This window comes from Eublepharis macularius, chromosome 12, assembly GCF_028583425.1.
Source record: "Eublepharis macularius isolate TG4126 chromosome 12, MPM_Emac_v1.0, whole genome shotgun sequence".
NCBI lineage: Eukaryota > Metazoa > Chordata > Lepidosauria > Squamata > Eublepharidae > Eublepharis > Eublepharis macularius.
In genome coordinates, this window is record NC_072801.1 from 72,157,928 (window position 1) to 72,183,640 (window position 25,713).

The window sequence follows — 25,713 nt, forward strand, 5'->3', positions numbered from 1 at the left end:
TCTTGTCTTAACTATCAACAAGAGTATCACGAGACATGTGTGAACAAAAGACATGTTGCGGGGGGTACAGTGAAGAGGGTCAAGAGTGTCAGGCATTTATTATGGAGGGGAAAAAATGTAAAAGAAGCCCAATGGTAAATTATTCATTCTGAAATTGGCTACATTTCCATATCTACTCCCCTCTTAGCTCATAATATTAATAAAGGAAAGAGCACGATTATCAGCTCTTATAGAGCTGCTATTTTGTAGAGGTGTCTTTCACAGTGTTAACTCGGGAGCATGGGGTAAACTTGTATTTGGAAGTGGGACCAAACTTGTGGTTGCCCCTGGTAAGTGGATGCTACTGTTTATGCCCGTGTTATAACTTCGAGTAAGACTTAATGTGCTTTTGGGATTTTAAAATGTGGTTTATTCCATAATGTTCTCCAGTGCTAGGCAGGAGTCCATAATGATTATTTTTTAGGGGATTGAATCCAGTGGGATATTTCCATGGATCGTAGAATTTCTGTCTTGCTTCCCACCCCCAAAGCAGTCCCAAATGATTCCTCCTCTCCATATTTAAGGAAGTATTTAAACAGTATTTAAGGGTGTTTTGGAGGCTGCAGCAGAAGGTGAGAAGATCTGTGCTCTACAGATGAAAATTCTTCCATTGTTTTGTCTCCTGTGTGAAACTAGATGCTGGACCATGTCTGGACTTGTATTCTTAAACTGCTTTTGAAATCCTCAATTTCAGAATTGATTATCTGCAACCTGTGATGCCGTCATTTGAGAAACGAAGCTGAACACTTCTTTGTAGACAGGGCATGAGAAGTGCAATTTCAGATCCACATACCTAGCAGAAAAACAGAATCAACTTTAGCCACTAGGCAAGCAATGGTTGCTGTCTGTGATGACTAGAAATGGATACTCTTGTTTTCATATGAGGATACATCTCTTTTACAATAGGAAATACTCTTGCGCTCTACAGAAGAAACTTCCTATGTTATCAGGTTGGCCACTTCTAGGAAAAAAAATGTAAAGGGCCAGTGGTGAAAAGGGGGTGAATGCCAGCTTGGAAACTCCAGCTGAGAAAATTCATGGAGATTAGATGGGGAGCTACCTGGGAAGGCCACAGTTTGGGGACAGAGCTCAGAGGAGATGTGATGCCATAGGGCAAATCCACACGCCCTCAGAGCGTCCCGACGTTGTGCTAAATGTTCACTAAACACCCAGAAGTATAGCATCTTTCTAGCGTGATTTCTGAAATCGCGCTAGAAAGACGCTATACTTATGGGTGTTTAGTGAACATTTAGCGTAATGCCAGGATGTGCCAAGGGCATGTGGATTTGCCCATAGACTCTGACCTCGAAAGTTGACACTCAAACTTATCTCTGTAGCCTCGAGTTCAATTGTAATTCCAGGAGAACCTAGAGAAGGTTGGCAACCCTGAAGTGGTAGTTGCTAGGGAGACTAAATCACAAGGACCGTGGTTACCCAAGAGTGATGATACTTGTTTTTATATGATGTTTGGCTAAGATCTGGTAGTATGGTGGGAACTTTGGGAATGTGTGGTGGCTCTTGCCTACCTAGTACAGAATGAGAGGGACCATTGCTCTGATAGGGCATATCAATGACAAGATTTTTGCACCATTTACAATCCCCTCCCCTTAAAAAATGATGTTAGGGAACGTTTAAAATGGCGATCAAAGTGTAGGATGCAGTGGAAGTGTTTTTGCTAGAACCTGTAGCACAGTGTGAACAACATAGGCAATCAGCTCATGTTTGGAAGAGGAACAAAATTGTCCGTGGAACCCAGTGAGTAAATAGCATCCTTCCCTTATGGGCCAGGATCTAAAAAGATACTTTAGACATGGCCTGGAGCTTTGGTCAATTCAGTAAGGTTTTTATTAATGTGTGTTTGAATAGCACAGGGTCTGCTGATTTGGTTCTACAAGCTAAGAAAAGCGAGGATAAGCCAAAGGGTGAAGGAGAGGCTGGGGAAACAGATTCTGGGAACGCTGTCATCCTATGGGTCCATGCACCAAGGCAGGTCATGATGGTTGCGTTGGGTCTAGTTCAGTAGTGGACACTGAGGGGGAATCTGTGTCTGGAGACCTTTGTTAGTTCTCAGCAGGGGAGGGGCATCTCTGTATTGTTGTGTCACAGAGTTGTAGTTTTTGTCACATCAGCAATCACTGTGTGAACACAGCCGGCTACAAAATTATCTTTGGCAGCGGCACCAGGCTCCAAATTAACCCAAGTAAGATGTGTTAACTGCATTTGTGTAACACGTTATGCCTTATGTGGGACCACTTTGTTTTCTCTGGGGAAAGGTTACATGAGAGGAAAATGGGTGTATGTCAGAGGTTCACCAGGACAGAACAAGCCAAACTGTTGTGTTTTATTAGACAAAAGTGTAATTAAATATATATAATTATATTGTATCTCGCTGTAAGGATTCCAAGATGAGAATAATATGCACTCTAACCAATAGGCAGGCCGCCCTGTTTTGCACCGATTGTAGCTTCTGGATAGTCTTCAAGGGTAGTCCTATAGAGAGCACATTACACAGTCTAGCCTTGAGGTTATAGAAGCATAAATCTGTATGGCCTGGTCTGTGGAGCTCAGGGAGGGAGGTAATTTCTGCATCAGATGCCACTGGTAGAATGCATTCTGTGCTGCTGATCTTCTAACAAAAGCACAGGACCTAGTAATGGCTTGCCTTGTGGCATGGAAAACTGATGTTCCTTAAACAAGAAGCCCAAAGCCACCTTGTTTGTGAGACACTAGTTGCATGGGCTCTCTGAATCCCAGGATAGGTTCTATGCCCATAGTCATACATATGAATTCGAGTCTCCAGGTCTCCTATGAAGATAATTTCCAATGGTTAGCCATGTGCCACTCCATGTATCTGATGATGGGAGCTTTGACTCTCAAAAGCTCATACTCTGGAAATCTAGTTTGTCTTTGAGGTTCTACCCAAATCTTGCTCTTCCATGCCTCCTGTATTCTTGGAAGAAGAAAAGAGACTGGAGATAGTTCTCGAGCAAATCTGTTTTTGAAAGGATGTGTCACACGGTGTGTATTCTGGTACAGGATACAAACCCCTCTTTGGGAAAGGAACCGTGCTCTCAGTGAAACCCAGTGAGTATACGGATGTTAGTATTTCTCAAGGAAGATAGAAAATTCATTTCAAGGAAGAAAAATTCATAGATATATTAGTGTGCAAGGAACCTCTAGTCATAATATGCCAATGAATACCAGTTGCTAGGGGAGAACAGCTGGGGGGCCTGCTCTCTTCTTGCTAATTTCTCAGGGGCATCAGGTTGGCCACAATCCTTCTATCACATTTTTACCCATCTCTTCCTCCCGAGGAGCTCAGGGTGTCATACATGAGTTCCCTGTCCCAATTGATTCGTCCAAACAACCATGTAAGGTAGGGTGAGATGAAAGAGAATGGCTGGTCAAAGATTACCCATCAAGAGTACAGGGTTTGAAACCAGACTTCTCAGAGCATAAGCGAATGCTCTAACCCTTACACAACACTGTCTCCCCAGTGGAAAACGGAATTCTGGAACTGAGGGACTTTTGGTGTGATTCAGCAGGCCTTGTGCACATCCCCGGGATCCATAAACACTAATTAGTCAACCCGGGATGTGATCATTGCATGGATAGGTTCTTTCCCACCTTTGAATGCTACAATGTATGGAATAATCACCCACTGAGCATTTGAAAACTTTGCTAGGAAAACCCAAATGCATTGATGTATTTGATGAATAAAGATACACACAGTTTTAGGGGAGATAAGCTAAAAGCAGATAACGTGTAAGATATGTGAAAAATATAAGCAATGCATAATGTATTCTTTGCAGAACAAAATAGGTAGTAGTACTGCTGTGCTTGGAAGCTATCAGAAAGCTGCCAATTTGTAAAGGTGTATCTAACTGTGACAATGCTGATGGATTTGGTAAACTCCAATTCGGAAGTGGGACCAGACTTGCAGTTGTGCCTGGTAAGATCACATTCTTATGCGTGCCCAGATTTAATGCAATTTTGGCAGACTTCAATGCCGGTGGGATTTTTGCCTTTATTCCGTAAGATACTTAATGGTAGGTAGGGTGGAAGCAAACATTATTTTGAAAGCAATGTCCTTTTAACTCTGCCTGTTCATATGTGTGTTGCGCACACACACACACACAAAATTGGGCAAGACAGAATAATTTATCCTACCCTTTCTTATCTTTCTGTCTGCCCATCATCTTTTTATTTGTTTTATTTTCTCTCTCCTAATAGGCTCAGACCTTTCAGTCATCAAGCAAATCATCAAAGAAAAGCCCAATGACATCTTTCTTTCTTTCTTTCTTTCTTTCTTTCTTTCTTTCTTTCTTTCTTTCTTTCTTTCTTTCTTTCTTTCTTTCTTTCTTTCTTTCTTTCTTTCTTTCTTTCTTTCTTTTTCATGTTCCATCCCAGCATTCTACAATGCCAAAAATTAAAAATGCACAAAATCCAATACAATCCCATTTACCCCCGTCTCAAAGAAACATGTGTAGTTTAAACACCATTAAAAGCTCTTACAAATTAAAATGACATTATAGTGCCTACTAAACTTTATTAAAGACTGTATTCCCCGTCACCCCTCCTCAGGGAGTCTATTCCACAAGATGGGAGCCAGTATAATGAAGAAGTAGACACCAAACAGCCCACATAAGTGGGGGGGGGCAACTAGAAGGCAGAATATAACCGCATTTTCAGGTTTCTCTTCCATATAATAGCTGTCAAGAAAGCCTCATCATAAGCCACCATTTTGTAGAGGCGTGTCTTATAGTGGTAACAGTGGTGCAGGGTATAAAGTCACATTTGGAAATGGGACTAAACTTATAGTTGTCCCCGGTAAGTTGACATTTCTGTCTTTACCTATATTTAAGGAACTTGAGATATAATTTAATATACTTTGGGGGGAATTCCTATATTATAGAACGCCATCCCTGTTGGACATTTGTGTGTGGGCTCCCTGGATTGTGCATGGGGTTCTTTCTTCTCCATTCTGCCTCCATAAAAAACCTTCTCAGATAGTTTTGGTTGAGAGAGGGAGCCTGGCCCAAAGTCACCCAGTGTACTTCATAGTTACATGCCATCGAGATTTTTAACTATATCTCCCGAGTCTAGCATTCTAATCATTACACCAAAGTGGCTTTCTGGTTCTTTGGATCTCAGAGAATAATGCTCATCTTATTTATTCATTAATTTTTATATGTCATCTTGCATGCTGACCATAGCAGCTCCAGGCAGTTTACAAAAAACAACCTGATCTGCAAGTAACTAGCAATTACAACCAACAATAGACAAGTAGAAACTGTCCCTCTGGGTAATGTTTTGTTTACAGATTAGCCAATAGCCACCAAATCGTCACGGGAAATGGAAAGCCTTACAAAAAAGCCTAACAAAAAAGTGTATCACTTAAAGACCTTCCTCACCTCCTTTCGCTAGCAGGAATGGTATCCACGGTGGAGGAAAGCAGCCTAGTTCAGTAGGATAAAACAACCTTATATGTCAATTGATGGCTATTGTGTGTAACAACAAGAAGGACAATTGATATTTTTAGAGCAGGAACACAAAAAATTCAACTATATGACCTAGGCTTGGATTCCCCCATTGGGGGCGGGGGATCCCCTGCTCCCCCTGCCCCCACTTACCTGGCCAGCAGGGGGGTGCATCCCCTGGGGCACCCCCCTGGTGGCACAGGCACACCCCCCGGGCAGCAAGGCATGCTCCTGCACCCCACAACAGACCCATTTCAGGCTGAATCAGGCCCGTGGGGGGCGATTCAGTCCTTTGGGGAGCATGCTCGCACTCCCAGGCCGCCCTTTGACCCGCTTGATGACATCACTTCCAGAAGTGACATCATCACCTATGCCCGCGAAGGAGAACATAGCAGCCATCACAGGGTAAATGCCAGCGTCCCAGTCTCCCACCGGGGGACTTAAGGGACCTGGCAATCCTAATGTGACTGTTTTCAACTCAATGAAGAAAGGCAGAAAGTATCATGTTCCTGGGTTCCATGGTCTCCTGTTGCTCCCCTCCTACTCCCCAGTTTATATTGAGTAATGTTTAAAATTGTGTAGGACACAGCAGAAGCATTTTTGATAGGCCTCATAGCACTGTGTGAACACTGTAGGTGATAAGATCTTATTTGGGAGAGGAACAAAGTTGACTGTGGAACCTGGTAAGTAAATACCATACCTTATTTATGGTCAGGATTGGCTCCATAGGCATATCTAGGGGCTTTGGGGTATACCCGGCTGGATTCTTTTTCTTCGAATAGTATGGAGTCTAGCTGCTCAATGTAGTAGATGAGAAGAGTGAGGTTATGTGCTCAACGAATGTTGTATTTGGGACATGGAACAAATTCCATGACCCATGGTCTATCTTTTTATGGACACTGGCAGGCCATGCTGGACTTCATTGCCATGCAGCATAATCTGAGAATATGTTCTGGAATGCAACTGAAATTCTCCTAAGACTATGAAATGCAGAAGAAGTTGGTAGTGACAGGCAAATTCTAAGGAAGCCGTCATTAACTAATCTTTTCATTGAAGAATATCTGAGATGATTTTGAGGAAAAGCAAAGTTCTATGGAACATATTTCTTGTGATTGGTGGGACTTCACATAGTTCGGGAGGTCTTAAAAGAAAATTGCAATATAATCAGGGATAGCTGCTGCTTAAAAAAATAATAATATTCTGCTATGAATGGACCAAACTATTGGGCACATCTTAAGAACACCCTATGGCCCATATCTCAGCCTCTTTGCCTCATTCTTTGTGAAGTATCATCATTACTGATTAACATTTGAGATGCCATTTTGTAAGGGCCTATTCCATGGTGTAGTGGCTCAACATGGCAGCTTTTGTTTGGAACAGGGACCCAGCTAGTTGTCAGTCCCGGTGAGTTAATTTTTTTAGTCATTGTGGGTAATTGTTTTAATTTGTATAAACTTCCGAGTTTGCGCAGAATTTAACAGAGAACAAAAACATAGTGTAGTGTAGGGCCTGGGCTACAATCTTGAAAGTCTAAGTTCAAATCACTCTGCTATGAAACTTGCTTTGTGACTTTGGGCAAGGCACTCTCTCCACCTAACCTACCTATATCACAAAGTTTCTGGGAAGATAAAATGGGAAAGGTAAGCCTGCCGCCTTGTATTTGGTAAAGGAAAGGTGCTAGAGAGAGACTTCCTTGAGAAAGGTTTTTAATGAAACCCACAGGAAGACGATTGCATCAAGATGTATAGATTTGGGAGAAGGAGGGTTAATGAAACCTTCACGTCCAGAGACTGTATGCTACTGAAAATCTGTCACAAGGGCACAACCAAGGTGAAGGGTCTTGACTTGATACCATACTTTTGGGTTTCCCAGTGGAATCAAGTTGGCCTCTGATGAAAGCCAGGTGCTGGACTTAATACACCTTATAGCTGATCCAGCAGGGATCTTATATTCTTTTTATACTTAAAATCCATGAACACAGATCAGTTATTTTTCCCTCTCTGCTGTGATCGTGCAATCACAGTCAAGGTGGAAGCATAGAAGACTTTTTCACTAAAAGTACACGAGTCAACACGATTTCTAACGCACTATAACAACAGTGAAACTGAAACCAGGATATGATAGAAATAGATTCACCCCCTTCCCATATTTGAATGCTAAATTCGACACATTATAATAATTTTTAAAACTTTATTTACTTACTTATTTATTTATCCATTTATTTATTTATTTATCTGAGGCATGCAAATGTTTGACTTTTTAAAGAAAATGATTAAAAGCAAATTATACAGTCTTTGGAATATATAAATACAAGAGACATTCCCACATATTTATCCAAGATGTCACTAGGGCTGGCCAATTGGCTAAGGAAATACCAGAATGCTGCCATTTTGCAAAGGGTCGTTTTACTGTGTTAACACTGGAGTGGGTAAATACACTTTTGGAGGAGGAACCAAACTTCTCATTATGCCCAGTAAGCCAACTTTCATATATATTCATGAATTGTAAGACAATTTTAGTGGAATGTAGCCTTTGTGGGAATTTTGTCTTTAATAAATTCTATGACCTAGTCAAGTTTATACTGCACTATTTGGGCAGAAGCTCTAATCATACTAGTGATTAAATCAACTTTCAAGAGTATTCTTTAGGCCTCTAATGAATTCCATTTTGGGGGTAGAAGGTTGGATAGACAGGTACATATTTGTTATTTCACACTTGGGGCTACTATAGACATTGGGGGGCCAGCCATCTTCCGCAAGCCCTGTTTAGAGACTGCATTAAGTAACTTGGTTGGGCATTGCCTGCTGAACTAGATGGATCACAGGTCTATTCCATCATGACTATTGTTAAAAACCTACTAGCAAGCTGAATATTTTGAAAGCAATTTCCTTTTAGCTGTGTGTGTTTGTATGTGGGTATATGTGAGAGAAAGAAAGGGATAACACAGATTATGATGGAATATTCTCTTTTGCCCATCTCCCTTTCTATAATAATATTCACAACAACATGGATTCAAAACTTGTTGCATACATTAAGATGTTGTAATCCTTGGAACAATCTCATAAAGTAGGTCAATGCTATTATCATCTTTATTTGCAAATTGGGGGCAGGGGTCTGAAAGAGTGGCTCTCCTAAGGATATCTAGCTCGTTCTTGCCATGAGTGAGATTTAAACCAGGGAGTTCTTCATTTTGTAGCTCGGCCTCTTACCTTCATCAACTCTTCTTTATCTATAGCCAGCCATCCACCGTTTTCAAAAATGTTGTTGATCCTCACAGATTAAGTCTTTTCTATTGTGAAATGAAGAGTTTAAACAAAACCCAAAGCTAAGCCATTCATTCTGAAACATCACTACATTTTTATATTTCCTCCTCACATAACAGCAGTCAAGTAGGCAGCATGAAGCATGTCAACTCTTACAGTGCCACCATTTTGTAGAAGTGTGTCTCACAGTGTTAACGCCGGTGGACTGAATAAGCTCATCTTTGGTAGTGGGACCAGTCTTGTCGTTCTCCCTGGTAAGCTGGCATTACTGCTTCACCATTCGTAACCTTTGTCCTTTCAAAGACAGATATCCCTTTACTGTCATCGTCACAATCTGTCTTTGATATTCTGCTCAGTCTTACATTTTACTATATGGCATAACAGATCATTGCTTGAATTACTGAATCCCATTTTCCCCTCTTGAGTGTCTGGAAGCATTTGTAAAAGTTTTTAGATCCCAACTAATAATAAATAATAAATAACAATAATCACTAGCAAGAATAGTTTCTGTATAGAATATGGCTCAGTATGATGGGAGATTCCTCCCCCCTTTTTCACCAATGGGAAAGCTGGTGGGAGCCATCATGGAAAACTAAACTGGACAAACTAGTCTAGCATGGCTGCATCTATCTATTGATCCAAAACTTTTGAAGAAAATATTTTATATTTATGATTTCTTAAGCACAAACTATCCTCGCTATATGTGTTGTCTATGCCATCAAGTCATTTCTGACTTACAGCAACCCTAAGAATTAATGACCTCCAAAACATCTTATCATTAACAATCTTGCTTAGATCTTGCCATATAAAGGCAGTGATTTCCTTTACTGAGTCAATCCAGCTTATTTAGGTCTTCCTCTTCCTATTGCCTTCAACTTTTCCTAGCATTATTGTCTTTTCCATGGAGATAGATCAAAATGGGTAGCTGTGTTAGTCTGTCTGTAGCAGTCGAAAAGAGTCCATTAGCACCTATAAGACTTACAAAATTAGTGGTAGGTTATGAGCTTTCGTGAGTCACAGCTCACTTCTTCAGATACCAGTGAGTCTTGTCTTATCACTATTTATAATATAAATAATATATAGTGAAGGATAATCTTGGATTTTGTCATGCCATAAACCACTGTGTAGATTATGGAGGAGCTGGTACCAAATTGATCTTTGGAAGTGGGACCCAAGTGAGTGTTCAACCAAGTAAGTCAAATATATGAAACATTCCTATTCCAGTGTAAGCTATTTTTTTCCCTGGAAGTGTTTATATAGGGCCATCTCTATAGGTTTGGGATATGGACTAATTTACAAGGCCATAGGTCCACTTATTTTACCCTCTGTTGACCTCGTCTGTCAACTTGGGTTGACTTGGTCATCTTCATATATACAATTTTTGCTACTTGGGGGGCAATGTCTTCACAAAGAAAAAGATGCACCTTGAGATTCTGATTTGTAGGGAGTGTAAGATTGACAACCACTGTATTATGTGAAATAAATCCTTGCTGTGCTCTTTATAAATGAACCTGTCCATACTCTTCTGTACTTTCCCATATTTTTTACCACACAGAGAGAAGTAGCTAAGCAAGAGAGCTGGTACAGATTGTTGCTAAGGGACTGAGCTGTGAGTTAAAAGTCCCCCATCCCAATCCAAATCTCTCTCTTGCCCTGGACAAATTCGGTGACCTGAGATAACCCCAAATTCTTTGAACCTCAGGCTTTTTCCTTCTCCAAATATGGAACAACAGGCTTATTTTACTGGACTGTTGGAAGGACTTCTGAGCTAAAATATGTAAAGCACTTTGAACACCTAATCAATTGATTTCAGGATTCTTTCTCAGAAAAGCTGAACTTTGTGTGAAGGTGAGGCATAAGGGTCTGGAGCCATACATTCTGTTCCATTAATGGTACAGCCTTCCTCCTACGCAAGAATCCTTTCTCCAGTAGAATGCTCCATTTACACTGGTGTAAGGCTTCTTCCATTGGAGAAAGATCTTTAGTCTTGGAGGAAAAGCTCTCTCATTAGTAGAACAGACACTTTGGATCCAACCCAAACAAACATTTGAAAGTGATATAGAAGAGCTATTATTATCGAGGGAGGAACAAATATCGAAAATTTCCAAATCAAGGTATCAGTTGTAGATCCATAATTCACAAGATGGGGGATTTTCAGACCAGATTCTGCAATCATGTGCTCTGATCAAGTTGTTATTTGTTGGTATTGAGAGCTACAATGGGGTCAGCTCTGAAATACACAAAGGGGTGAATGAAGGTAAATGGGAAAGAAGCTTATGCTTGAATTCTAAGCAAGTTTCAGTGTGCACATTGACTTTTGGATCATGGCCCTGGAGTGCCATCTAAAGCATGATTAAGCAAAGCGATGTCAGGTTCTAATCAGTGGACTAGCCACGTCGAATGGATAATTTTGTTGGGATATGGATCAAGTAGTTCTTGCAAAGTTGCTGCTTGGTGTGTGAATACTGGAAGTGGAGGTCTTAAACAAGTCTTTGGTGGAGGGACAGAGCTGCATGTGAAACCAGGTGAGTGGGATTCGGAGAAGGGTTGGGAAAGGATAGTTACACGTGGATTATCCTTGATATTTAAGGAAAGAAGAAAAAACTGGAGCTAAGACGCCACAGAGAGGATTTTCACAGAAGTCCTCTCTACCCTGAACAGTTGGAGTCCCTCATGAGCATTCCCTGCTGCTCTTGAAGGGGCAACAATTTATTGCGTCTATTAAATTTATGAGCTCCCAAAAGCAAGTTTTAAAACAAGACAATTCAGGGCCGTTTCCACATGGCTTACCTGAAGCCGGGCCATGCCGCAACGTCGCGGATTGTGCCAGGGAAAATGCGAAATATCGTGTTTTCTTGCGCGAGTTTTGTGCCATGTCGTGCAAAACTCGCGCGAGAAAATGCAATATTTCACGTTTTCCCTGGCACGATCTGCAACGTTGCGGCATGGCCCGGCTTCAGGTAAGCCGTGTGGAAGCGGCCCAGATTAGTGCATTACTAGTCTTTAGCAGCCTAAAGTGGAATGGCTTACTTTAGCCCAACCAATGTCCTGCAGGCTCTTCAAAGATGGTAGAACTCAAGGAATTACAGTGGTTTCAGGAAGAAAGGAAAATCTGGAAAGTTCCTGTTTGCAGCTGTGTAAGCTCGTGAATATGGATCTTTGAATTCCAGTCCTGGGATTTATGTGCTTTGCAAACCCACCTTTCCCAATTACAGTCTTTGGTTCATCATCAGAGGGCAGTATTTGTAATGGGGCAGGCAAGTGTGTACATACAACAGGGTCATGGAAGTTAACTTTTGGAACAGGGACAAACCTGTTTGTGCTTCCAAGTAAGTGATCTTGTTGCATTCCGGTGTTTTGTATTTTCTTTCTAACTTATGGCTTGGATCCACTGGAAGGTTTCCACAGACAGAAGGGATTTCCATCCATACAGCATGAATCCCCATCTTTCCCATCCTTCTGTGGTCCAAAGTGCCCCCCAAATGATACTGCTGTGGGACAAAGGACCCCCCCCCAAAAAAAAGTGCATCAGGGAAAGTTGGAGGTCCATGTGGGAAGTGGGTGTTGGAAATATGGCCCCCCACCACTGTGCCCACAGAAATTCTTTGGTAGACCCAAATGGATATGCTTCACTCTTACTGATATGTTTTAGTATGGTGTGGTGGGTGGATGGATGGCCTCGGTCTAGAGACAGATGCATTCAGACCTCTGCTCTTTCATGAACTTCTTTGGATGACCATGGTCTAGTTACTTTACTATTCCGCTTCGTAGGGTTGTTGTGAAGGTACAGCTGGGTAATTTGCTTCTCTGTGCATCCCACTCTTGTCTCTTGGAGGGAAGACGGTACAAACATGATAATTATCTGCTTCCCCTCATTCTTGCAACAAACTGAAAGGACTGAGATGATAGAGATTCCCAGTTTCTAATTCAAACCCGATCGCTTTAAAGCTGTATGGAAATGTGACTTTCTTTTAAAAGGATCAATTCATTTTGCAGCTACTAATGGCAGAATCCCAAGGCTACAATCCTGTGCACACATACAGTCTGATTAATACAGTGGGGCTTATTTCTCACTAAAGATGAATAGGGCTGGATTCAGAAAACTAAGCAAGGTTTAGTGAAATCACATTTATTTCAGTGGAAGCTAAGCATGCTTCGCCTTCTTTGCATCAAGCTCAGAGTCTTTCTTGTTGACAATGTCTAGGCCTTGGTAAGCATAGGAGACCCTATAATTCAAATTTTGGTGAGGATACATATCTCCAGAGGCAGACTTGATATTTGAAGAGTAGAATATGGAGATGGGTTCAGTCATTCTTCTAAGGTTGTTAGCTTCAGACTGCAACTTTATGTCATTCATTGAGCTGTGATTTGAAGTGTTTTGGGGAGCAAAAATGAGTGCTGATTGTCCCCCCCATCTACAAGTTCACACATTTGACAAGCCACTGCCTTCTTGCTAAACCTAGTCAAAGAGAGCAGGAAATGTGGGTAACAACAGTAGTACTCAAATCATGGCTTCACAGTCATCCAGAAACATCAGTATCGAAAGATCGAATGTGAGGTGTGAACTTTGCGGGCACTTCTGGGAAACTGGTCTTAGATGCTAGAACAAAACTCGTGGTTGCACAGAGGATGCAAACAAGGGGGTTTTTTTGTATGTGTGTCTTGCTAAAGTATCTCCAGACACTCATTGCACAAGAACCCTTATCAAACCTTTGATTATTCATTGCTATAACCTCTTTATTTATTCTGTTCTTTGGCAGTCGTCATTAAGGGTTGCATTTTTGACCAGGTTTTCATTGTGAGCTGCCTGATTTTGGTGAGGAAGTCTAAACTAAATTAAAGACAAAGTGTGGATAATGAGATTACAAAATAAGAAAGCAGAATAAGAAAACATAAAGAATGAAAAATAGTAAAGAGTCCAGTAGCACCTTTAAGACTAACCAATTTTATTATAGCATAAGCTTTCAAGAACCTCAATTCTCTTCGTCAGATCTGACAAAGAGAATTGAGGTTCTCGAAAGCATATGCTACAATAAAATTGGTTAGTCTTAAAGGTGCTACTGGACTCTTTACTATTTTGCAACTACAGACTAGCAAGGCTAACTCCTCTGAATAAAGAATGAATGAACCAAAGATCAGTTTAGCCGAGCATCATAAGCTCAGCGAAAGACTATGACCTGGATCCCAACAAGCTCTGATCTTGAGTGAGCCTGGTGGAACTTTTGACTTTTTTTTCTTTTGAACAGCACATACCCGTACCATTATACAAACACCTCTCTGTTTCAAAAGTGGCCTGCCATGTGTCATGGGAATGGGGCTGCTATTGAACATATACAAGGACTCAGGGATCATGGTTCTTTAGGTATAGGCCCATGTGCTGCCCGGGGCTTGTCCCATGGCCAGTCTACTGCTTGGACTGGCACAAGAAGGGCATTAACAATATACAAGACCTTGGTTGGCCATTGGTGGCATCGCCTTTCAGACCCACTCTGGTACTAGCCAAGGCTCTGTGGCAATGCCAGCATGGGAGGAACCAATAGGTCTAACTTGCAGGTGGTGAGAAAATGTCTTCTACCAACTTTGGTTCTCTGGCCATGTTAGTGGACATTGACCAAGCATAAACCTGACTATCTTTTAGATGGGATGAAGACAGTACTTGAAATAAGTCTGGTCCTGGCCTCTTCTCATCTCCTTGGCATGTGGAAGCAGTAGGTGATGTGAAGGACCGCTCCTTAAGACCCTGGAGAGCCACTGCCAATCTGAGTAGACAATCCTGACCTTGATGGACCAAGGGTCTGATTCGATCTAAGGCAGCTTGATGTGTTGATGAGAAGCAGTAGAGGATCAGGTTTGCAGGCTTAAGGTGGCAGAGTGAGTCCCTGCCAGAGGTAGTGGAAAAGATGAGGTGGCAGGTGAAAGGTGACAGCATGGTTTCCAAGGAAGACTACAAACCTATCCTTGGCTCTCGGTATCAGTCAGCCATCAATTAGGACAAAAAGGCGCTTTAGGATTTGAAAATGAATCTTCTCAGCATTTTTAATGACTAATAGCAGCCTGGTAGGCTCCTGATTAAAATAAGATGTATAATGTACGAGGCCAGGGGGATTTAATAGTGTATGGTTTCATCCATAAGAACCACATCTGTTCGGCTGTTATTAGACCTTGAAAGGAAAGACCCTTCGATTCAAAGTTGGGGAAGTATTGGGAGCGGAAGATGTAACATCTACGAGTGAACCACAGGCAGAAGTCTATGAAGCACAATTGCCCCACAAAATTTTAAAAACCCAGAATGCTCATTATTGATGTTGGCATATACTTCAAGGCTGAAGATGTGCTTATTGGCCAGACACACTAATTTCTGTCTTTTTCTCTCTCATTCAGATCTTGAGGATTCCGAACCTTCCCTCTATGAGCTAAAACCACAGAAACAGGAAGATCAAAGCATTTCTGCTTGCCTCATCACGGACTATTCCCCTGGAAACATCTCAGCAGGGCTGGAGTACCCTTTGGATCCAGTCAACAGTTCAGTTGTGGTGAACGGGGGTGGCAGCGACTCAACAGCCAGCTACGGGACTGTCCTTTGGGGCAACAATGATGGAAACTTCAATTGTCATGCTTTTCATGAGGGAAAAAACTACTCATTAAACGACATGGAAGGTAAATAGAGGCTAAAAGCATTTGTAGTCTAGTTGCACTTGTAGCTGAAATTCAATTCCTTTCTCTCCCCTCACCCCCAAACTTCCTGGAAACCACTTCACTTTTTACCTCCAAAATATGTAGAGGGTATGTTGTAAACCAATCATGCCCCAGAGACCTATGGGCCTTATTAGACACTTAGCAGAGTCACTCAATGAGAAGATGATCTTGAATGGTGGACAAGCTTCCTTAAAGGAACCTTGATCACACCTATTGATTTCTCCAGCAGTGTGAAACCACAAGAGGGTTCCAGGTTATTTATGCTTGTAGTTCAAGCAAGATGCCAGCAAGGTCCAGTCCAACTGGACTGGTTCCTGACCCACATGAATGGAATTGTACCTGCTAGAACATACCCTTCAATGCTCAGGGGTTTCTTGGCAGGAGATGTAGTAAGTGTTCCCTACAGAGAGGATATTTGAAAACAAATGCAGTCCAAACCAACGGTTCCGTTCAACCTAGTCCCAAAATACAGGAGACAAAATAGGAAGGAAGTGAAGCTTCATGGTGAGGAAATGTGAAGTCCCCAGGATGGGGAATCTACAAATGCAAGTCACCAGTCTTACATATGTTGGTTGAGGCAAGGTGAATCTCCTGGCCTCAAGGAGATTTGCCTTGGCTCAACCAGGGCCAGGGCTTTTTCAGCCCTGGTGCCCACCTGGTGGAACTCTCTGGAGACCCAAACCCAGAGGGACCTCTTGTCGTTCCATTGGGCTTGTAAGATAGAGATGTTCCACCAGGCTTATGGGGGCTGAGGCGGGCAGTTTCTCCAACTAGCCTCCTGCCAATGGGGAGGGGGGCATGCTGCCTTCCCAATTTTAGGTTGTCATCAGGTAGACGGCCACCCTACCCCATGGGCCCTGATACTTAGAAAAATGGGAGTGCACTGTACTGAGACGTTTTAATATAATTGTAACTGCTACCACTATTTTTATCTTTATGTTTACTGTCATGTTGTGCTCCTCTCTGAGCCCACTTGCAGGGAGTGCGGACAAAAAGTGTAATAAATAAATAAATCATATATGAACCAACATGGTGAGGGTGGCCAGACTTGGAAGGGGACTTGCTTCCAACTCAAGAAAGAAAGCCTGGGAGAAAGACCTCGAAGCCCTCCCAATCTAACAAAGGCCATGATTCAGCCATAGTTAAGATGTTATGCTACCTATGGCTGGATAGCGGTTGGACTAGTCAACAGAATCTATTTATTCAAGGTTGGAATTCACTTTATAAAATAGGTTCCTGTGTTCAGTTGATTCCTGCCAATCATCTCCACCCTGCATGCAGTGAACAAGAATTTGATGCCAGAGTCAGAGAAAAGGCATATATTGTCTAGGGGTGCCAAGCCAAGCTCTGGTTGAGGGCTGAAGATCTCCTAGACTTGCACCTGATTTCCAGGCTACAGAAATCGGTTCCCGTGGAGAATATGGCTGCTTTGTAGAGTGGAATCACATCCCTGCTGAGTTCCCTCTATCTAGGACTGCCATCTCTGGCTTGGAAAATTCCTGGAGATTTGTGGATGGTGCCTGGAGAGGGCAGAATCTGAAGATGGGTGGGAACTGAGCAGGGAAGTGAGGCCGTATAGGCTAGCCACCAAAACTGTCATTTCCCCCACTAGAACTGATCTCTATAGGCTGGAGATCACTTGTAATTCCAGGTGAACTTCAGATTCTACCTGCAGGTTTGATGACCTTACTCTCCTCCACTAGTCCCTCCCCGGGACGGACCCAGAAATCTCCAGGAATTTCCCAGCCCAGAATTGGCAAAGCTAACATTACGGCATGATGCCATTTCTTGATGAAGGCAATGCAAATATATAAATTCTGATATGGCAAAGGCTTATCATGATTCTCATTATTCTTACAGATGCTGAAGATGAGTGCTCAGCAGTAGAGTTTGAGACAGGTGAGTGCAACATGGATGCATGCAAAGGGGCAGCTGCGTTAATCTGTCGTAGCAAAATGAAACAAAAATCTAGTGGCACCTTGGAGACTTAGGGCCAAGCTACAAGTAATGAATGACACTTGAACGGCAAGTGTATTCCTCCCTGTTCACTTGCCCTCCACTTGCACTCCACTCAATCCACTTGCCGTTCATGTGTCATTCGTCACTTGTAGCTTGGCCCTAACAGTCTCCTGGGACACAGTCCAAAGTGGACTGTGACCATAAAAACTCAGTGAAATAAATGCTGTTAGTCTTTAAAGTGTAACTAGATTTTTTATTCTGTTGCATCAGGAATGCTGGAAGTAAGAAAAGGAAGAAATAAGTTGATAATGTTGTTCTGTAAATAGTCCCAAGCAGGGCTTTTTTTCAGCTGGAATGCGGTAGAATGGAGTTCCGGCACCTCTTGAAAATGGTCACATGGCTGGTGGCCCCGCCCCCTGATCTCCAGACAGAGGGGAGTTTAGATTGCCCTCCGCGCCACTCAGTGTGGAGGGCGATCTAAACTCCCCTCTGTCTGGAGATCAGGGGGCGGGGCCACCAGCCATGTGACCATTTTCGCCGAGGGTGATTTAAACTTTAAAAAACTCCCCCTTTGTTCCAGCTGACCCAAAGTGAGGTCATTGTGTGGTCCTGAGCTCCACCACTGAGTTCCACCACCTCTTTTCCCAGAAAAAAAGGTCCCAAGAGCACAGAAGGTAGCCAAGCTTGACATATGCCGAGTTTTTAGCCTGGGGGCTAGGTGTCAGAAAAATTGGAGTAGATAATGGACCTTGCAGCCAGTTGCCAGAATGTTTTTGAGCGCTGTTGTAAAAGCTGTGTTTCCTAAGGGAGCATCCTTGGGCTTCGTAGCCTGTGCCCCAACCCTGAAACACCACATGAGAAAGCCTGGCCCTAGCAGGATCTTTCACTTCCTGCAGAATATGAGATGATCCATGTGGCTGTTTAGCAGGTCTCTAAATGTTTGTAATAAACTGGGGCCATTTCCTCATGTCCTGAAAGGGATGGCTGGCTCACCAAATGCTGGCGGTTTTTCTCCTTCACTCCACATGTCTCCAATTTCAAAGCGGTAACAGGTTGTTTGGCTCCCCCCCCCCCCCCCGGTGCCTTTTATGAGAATGCAATATCCCACTCTTTCCTGCATTCCCCAAAAGGCGCTGAAGAAATGGAAGCCAAACCCTTTGAAATCAGAGACGTGTGAAGGAGAAAAGCCAGCAGCATTTGGTGTGTGGGCTGCCCCTTTAAGGACGTGTGGAAATGGTCAAAGGCAATTTTATTCTGCCCTTCTTCCGAGGAGTACAGGGAAGCAGACTTGGTTATCTCTTTCCCATTGTATCCTCATAACAACCTTGTGAAATAGGCTTGGGTAAGTAGCAGTGTAATCCTAAACAGAGTAACTCTGGAGTAACTCCGTTTAAGATTGCATTGAAAGAATGAATGGCCCACAGCCATCCAGCAAGCTTAATGCAAATGGAGATTGGAGCTCATGTCTCCTAGGTTTGAGTTCAACCAACAGTGCTCATATCAGCAGACCTGCTTCTGTGTGCTTCTCCTCTAACTTGGCTGCAGGCAGGGTTTTTTTTTTCTGGGAAGAGAGGTGGTGGAACTCTCAAGAGGGAAATGAGGAATAAACACATGGGATTCTTTGAAATCATATTATTTTCACGCACTATTGCCGAGTATTTTCAAGAGGTGCTGGAACTCCGTTCCCCCGCGTTCCCCCTGAAAAAAAGCCCTGGCTGCAGGATTTTGGAAGTGAAAAGTTGCCAAGCCAGGGAGCAAGTGGTAGGGGCCTTGCTGGGCAAATAGTTGTTTTACATTTGCACTAAATCCTTTGGCACTGAATCTTCTGCACAAAGCAGAAGAAAGGTAGAAAGGAGATCTGTACTCCACATTAATCTCATGTTGTGCATGGGGGAAATCTGGCAGCTCGAGCAGATGGAAAAGCAGACCCACAGTGCCTTACACTATCACAATGTGACTTGTGATATAGTCCCTGCCCAGGAGATGGGAAAGTGTGGCTCTCAATGCAGACAAACACGTTAATTGCTTGTACGGCGTTCATTTACACCTGTATTTCTAAGCTGCCCTGAGCTAGCATGGATGGTGGGAAAGCCAGGGTGTAAATACCAGAATAAAGACACATGCATCTACCTCCCATGTCATGTGCCACTGCATCTGCCACACTCAATCTCTCTGCAGTGCTTGAACATCTCTAGATTGCAGTCTAGGCAGGAAGTGTTAGGAAGCTCTCCTACCATTGGGAAATCAGCCTTGCAGAATTGAGGATGCCAATTCCATAGGGGCAGCCGTACTAAGTCTCCCAAAACCAAACCAAACAGGAGTCCTGTGACACCTGAAAGACTAACACAACTTTTTTAAAAAGAAGCTTTTTCAGGGCAGGGCTGTGGCTGAGTTGTGGAGCGTCTGCTTTGCATGCAGAAGGTCTCAGGTTAAAAAACGGATCCGATATTAGGTGAGGTGGGTGGCACGCAGGGCGGAGCGTGCCACCCACGTGACAAGCCAGGTTCCCCGGCGCGCTGCGGAGTTGGCGGAGGCAGCGCGGGGGGCTGGGAAGCCAGCCGCACCATTCGCCTGCCCTCAGGACAGGGGGTGGCCTTTTGCTGCACACCCCCTGTCCTGCAGGGCCGGTGAAAGGCAGCGCAGGGGGCTGGGAGGCCCCCCGCGCTGTCGCCCGCACACTCCTGGTGGCTGGCAGCTGCACCTGGCGCCCCCTCCTTGGCAGGGCCGGGGGCAGACTACCCCCCCTGAAATCCCTCTATCCAGTCCTGCTTGCTAGTAATAATGGGCTGACTCGATTTAAGGTAACTTCATGTGTGACTAGAACCCACTTCCTCAGACACATCAGCTCACGTGCCTGATAAGTTGTGTTACAGGGGAAAAGTTAATCTTTAAGATGCCATCAGACTCCTGTTTGTTTTTTGTACTTGTGTACTGTAATCTTTACCACATTAGACACCCAGCCCACATACACAACTGGGTGCCTGAGTCTCATTTAAACTGGAACTTGCATACTGAAGTCTGTTCTCCAGTGACAGTTTTTGTCTCACCCATTCTCTTCCAGATGAAAGACTCAATTTCCTTTCTGTCACAGTGCTGGGATTGCGGTTTATTTTCCTAAAGTCAGTTGCTGTCAACCTGCTTCTAACTTTCCGCCTGTGGTCCTCTTGAGGTAAGCGCAGACCTCTTTGGACAGGAATTGACTTATGAAAGATTTTGACTGGGACACCACTTTTCTCCTTGTGCATCAAGATGGGCCAAAGCTGGGTTGAAATGATGCTCGTTGTTAAGCCTTTATGAAAGGGGAATTAGAGATACAACTGAGGTGGGAGTCAAATCATTTGGGGTCCGTCCCTTAATTTGTATTAACTTCCTAATCATATATAAATGGCTTTCGTGCTGCAGGTGCTTTTGGCAAGTAAAAAAAGAGTCTGAAAGCACATATTGAATCCATCATGTCCCAGGCCACGGCTGTCATGTACCATGGTCTAATTTGGGTAAAGTTGGTCTCAGATAGTGAGGGGAAGGGGTTGAGGTCTACCTCCAGTCCCCTAGCTCTACTGTTTTCTAAGCTGGGAGCCATAGGTGGTCTGTCCTCTCAAGTTCCTCCCTCATGCCTTTTAAAGGCCCTAGCCAGTCCTGGGAAATGTCCAGCTGCCTCCCTCTACCCAAAGCCATATGGGGGTGGACCTAACACTGTACAGGACCAATGCTGTCTTCTGAATGAAGTGCACTATTACTATAATGCAGACTCTCTTTTGCTTTGTCCTGTGAAAATACTTCTCACACAGGACACTAGAGATTGCAAATGTTCTGCCCTAACCAAGAAATGTAGAGTTTCAGATCAAACAGATAGTGCCACACAGAGAGATATATAGAAATTAGGGTTACCTGTCCCCCGGTGGGAATGTGGGATCCACCGCCCTCAGTCTCCACCCCCCAGCACCACTCTCCTGGCCATCGGGTGAGTGGCCTGGTGCTCTTGTTCAACAGTGCTCTTGTTCTTATGCATTTACATCGTTACATTTCGCCCTGTACTACTTGCATTTCATGGCTCTTTGACCCAGCCTTTTTTCTTCCACAACCTCCTACATAAAAATGTCTGCATAATGATGATCCACTCATTGCATCTGAAGAACGGGCTTGAGTTTACAAAAGCTTATTTTGAAATCAAATATTGTTAATTTTTTAAGGTGCTACAAGACTCTGCATTTTCATTACAACAGAGAGGTTTGGCTGCCTCTCTGAAACTATGTCTTGTAACACCATAAAAGACTACTAAATTGATTGTAGCAGAAACTTTCATGACTCTCCACCACAGATATGTCCACCCTGAACTGGACTTAACTTATGAAGAGGCTTAGGACACTAGATAGTCTCTGGCAGGATTCGAGTCCAGTGGCACCTTAAAGACAAACAAGATTTTCAGAGTATAAGCTTTCACGAGTCAGAGCTCCCTTCTGCAGACACCTTCTTGTTAGTTTCTAAAATGCCACTGGACTCAAACCTGCTGCATTGCTGCAGACCAACACAGCTACTCACCTAAAACTATCCTAAAGGTAGTTTCCAATTACAGCACTGAAAACTAGAAACACATAGGGTTGCCAGCTCTGATTTGGGAAATTCCTGGAGATTTGGAGACGATGCTTGGGGAAGGCAGGGTTTTAGAGAAGGACCGTAATAGTGTATAATGCCATAGAGTCCACTCTTCAAAGCAGCCATCCAGGGGAACTGGTCTCTGTCTTCTGGAGATCAGTTGTAATTCCAAAAGGTCTCTAGGCCCTACCTGGAGGATAGCAACCCTTTGAAACAATATTTTGCATTTTATCTTACTGGTGCATATCGCTGTCTGCCGCTATCTGAATGTTACTAAGCTTGGGCTCACATCTAGATAGTAACCAAGTTCTTACACTGTTTTTTTTTTCTCCATTCCATTTCAGAAAGGAACGTGAAAACAGGCAATAACATCTTGGCAAGTGATTGTGAAAGACTCACCAAAACAGATATGTGCTGTCATCTGACGGGAAACATAAAGAAGAGCATCTGAGCTGAGTTGGCAAGAACCAGATGTCCTTCCTACTTCTCCATGCTGGGAATGGATTTATCTTCTCAATTTATGCTTGTCGTGCAGTTACTCAAAGAACTGCAGCCCTGAACAAATGTTTTTTAACAACCCTACTTTCTGTATATTATCCTGTCTTTTACTGAGTATAATCAATTACATGCTTTTGTATATTATCAAACATTAAAGATGTGTATGTTTGAATCTTTATGTATGATTTGTGCTTCATGGGTTTGTACCAGGTTTTCTGATCATCTGCAAAACCGAAGGGGGCATGAGTCTTTAGGGTGCTTCTGGACTCAAATCTTGCTCTTCTCTTGTAGACCAATTCAGCAACGCACTTGAAACGTATGGCTGTTAAGGCCAACATGACTGTGTTGATAGACCCGGCAGCTAAGTGAAACCTCACTCCCTGTTGAATGGAAGTTAAGAGTCCAGCAGTGAGGGAAGTTAAAGCCTTCACATTTTGCTTGTGAACTTCCCAGAGAAATCTGGATTTGGGTCCAGCGGCACCTTAGAGAACAAGAAGACTTTCAGGGTATAAGCTTTAGAGAGTTAGAGCTCCCTTGAGAGCCACTCAAAAATAGCATCTGAGAAGTGTTTTTCACTTAATGGGAGACAGTAGGGCCTAAGAGGAATGTGACATGAGAGTACACAGTCCAGGTAGTACTTACCCATTCTCTTACTTGGAAAGTAGACCTTCCATTTTGCTAGGGATATTCACCGGTAAATTCAGCTCATAAGAACTGTTTGGATCCAGCTCCAGCTAAGAGCCCTCTTTCCCCTCAGAAAATTAGAAATTAAGTCCAGAGCTTTTCAAGTTTATGGAAAAGACTGCTAAGGGGTGCGGAGAGCAATTATTCCCTCTCCCAAAATATCAGAATTCAGGCACACGCAATAAAAGCAGTAGAGACAACAGACAAACAATGATTTGCTTGTGGAACTCACTGCCAAAGGAGATTTGCGGACAGAGCCTGGGATGAGGTAATGGTTTGGGGGGAGCAGGGTAACAACAGGGCATAATGCCATAAAGTGCACCCTGCAAAGTAGTCATTTTTTCTAGGGAAGCTGATAGCCACTGTCTGGATATCAGTTGTAATTTCAGATTTCTAGGCCCTGCCTGCAGGCTGGCAATGCTACTTTAAGTTGGTTGTCCCCATTTTTGCTGGCAGAGCTATTGTAGTTTGGACTTTGGAATTTTAAAAGGCAGAGATTTGCCTAGCATTGTGAGTGTGCTGGTAAAAGCCTAAGACCTCTGCTAGGGAGAAAATGAAACAACCTTATTTTGTTTCAGCAGTACCCAGACTGTAGCCTGATTGAAACCACTGAAGTGGTATAATGGTTTGAGTGTTGGACTGGGATATGTGGGCAGATCGCTTGCTTGGTGATCTCAGACCGGTAACTCCCTCACTGCTTAACGTACCTCACAAAGTTGTTGTTATCAGCTTTTCCACCTTTAAAAGTTATGCCGGGAATCATGGAACTTTGGCAGACTGCATTCAAAGCACACCCTCCAGAAACAATTTTGTTTCATAGGATTACTTTAATAGGGACAAGGATAGATGGGCTAATCCGGCTCTGTGACAAATTGCAAAGCACTCTCTTCAATCTCTTACAACTCTGCCATTCATATTTTCACACTCCACGGACTAGCGGCCAGCCATTCAAAGTCTCCCCCTCCCATATGGTTTTGAAAACTGCCTGAAGGGCTATAAATATCTTCATGAAAACACATGAAAATTGGGTTCTGCTATGTTTAGTTTGCAGCTATCACCATTCTGCAAAGTAGACTGCAGGAGTGAATGTGGGGGAGGGGCACTCTAGTAGCCCCCTCCCTGGCTGCTAGAGCATAAAATCTAGCGATTGCCAGTGAGGTAGCTACTACAGGGGTCAAGAAGCAAAGTTAGGGTTGCCAGTCTCCAGGTGGTGGCTGGAGGTCTCCCGAAATTACAAGTGGACTCTAGGTGACAAAAATCAGTTCCCCTGGAGAAAATGGCTGATTTGGAAGATAGATTATATGGCATCATACCAAGTTGAGGTCCCTCCCCTCTCCAAATCCCGCCTTCCCTAGGTTCCGCCCTGCAAATCTCCAGGAATTTCCCAACATGGACCTGGCAACCCAAAGCAAAGTTACCCTATTTGGTCCTGAGAAAATCTAACTTGATTATGATGACTACATTTTCAAGGGTCTGCCACCCCAACACCCTGCAAACTCACAGGTTTCAATTTTACCCATTTTCCTTATGAGAAAATGAACGGCAGTGGCATTCCCTAGTTGTACCCGCCACCCAGCACCGTTGGGGAAAGGGCACGCAGGCAGTGCCTGCAAGTTGTGGGGAAGCTTGCAAGGGAGCAAAGGAAGAATGCACTTGAATGCACCACACACAGGCAGGTGGGAGTCACGTGGGTGGCAGGGCAAGAAGGGGAGTTTAGTAATGAACACAGAGGGGCCCCTGAGTCCTCTCTGCTGAGGGCTCTCCAGAACCTGAAACCGGCCTGTGCATAACCCTGGGAGGAAGAAGCCCTGTGGATGCAGCCCTGCCCTCTTTGTGGAGAGAGGGCAGGATGAAAGTGAGATACATTGACAGAATCAGTGCGGTGTAGTAGGTGGGATGTCGGACTAGGACGGCAGAGACCCAGGTTCTAATTCCATTCAGACACGGGACTTCCTGAGGGACCATGAGCCAGTGATTGTCTCAGACTCCTGCACAGGGTTGTTGTGATGATTACATGGAGGAGAAACACATACAGAGCAGGATGTTCGTCGTGGGAAGGGCGGGATATGAATATAAGGGCTTTAGTAGATAAGAACGTAAGCAGAGCCTACTGGGACAGACCAGTGGTTCATCTGGTCCACCAGCCTGTTTCACAGAACTACAAAGCAGTTACTCCGGAGGGCCAAACAAACAGTGCAGACAAGACCTCTCACCCCCTGCCCGGCTGCTGTGCCCCACCAGCACTATAGAGAGGTTTGCTGCCTCTGTAGGAGGCTCCCTTCAGACACCAGAGCCAGTAGCCGCTCCACCATGAATCTGTCTAAGCCCCTTTTGAAGCCATTTCTGCTTGCGGCCATCACTACATCCATGGGCAGTGAGTTCCACTGTCTAATCATTCCCTGAGTAAAGGATTGTCTCCCCTGTACCTGCTTCCCAACTACCGCCTTTTGTGCCTCAGTTCCAGAATTATGGGAGAAGGAGAAAAAGCCCCCCTCCCCACC

The 25,713-nt window shown here is 43.7% G+C and overlaps 1 gene segment (V, D, J or C); it reads left to right on the top strand.

Annotated features, from left to right (window-relative positions):
• The first annotated feature begins 1,752 nt into the window (after nt 1-1,752).
• LOC129338236 (T cell receptor alpha chain MC.7.G5-like) lies at nt 1,753-22,706 on the top strand. The segment is given in 5 exon segments: nt 1,753-1,794; nt 15,164-15,439; nt 17,339-17,377; nt 20,499-20,606; nt 22,375-22,706. Coding segments are annotated over 4 exon segments (459 nt in total).
• The last annotated feature ends 3,007 nt before the right edge of the window (nt 22,707-25,713 follow it).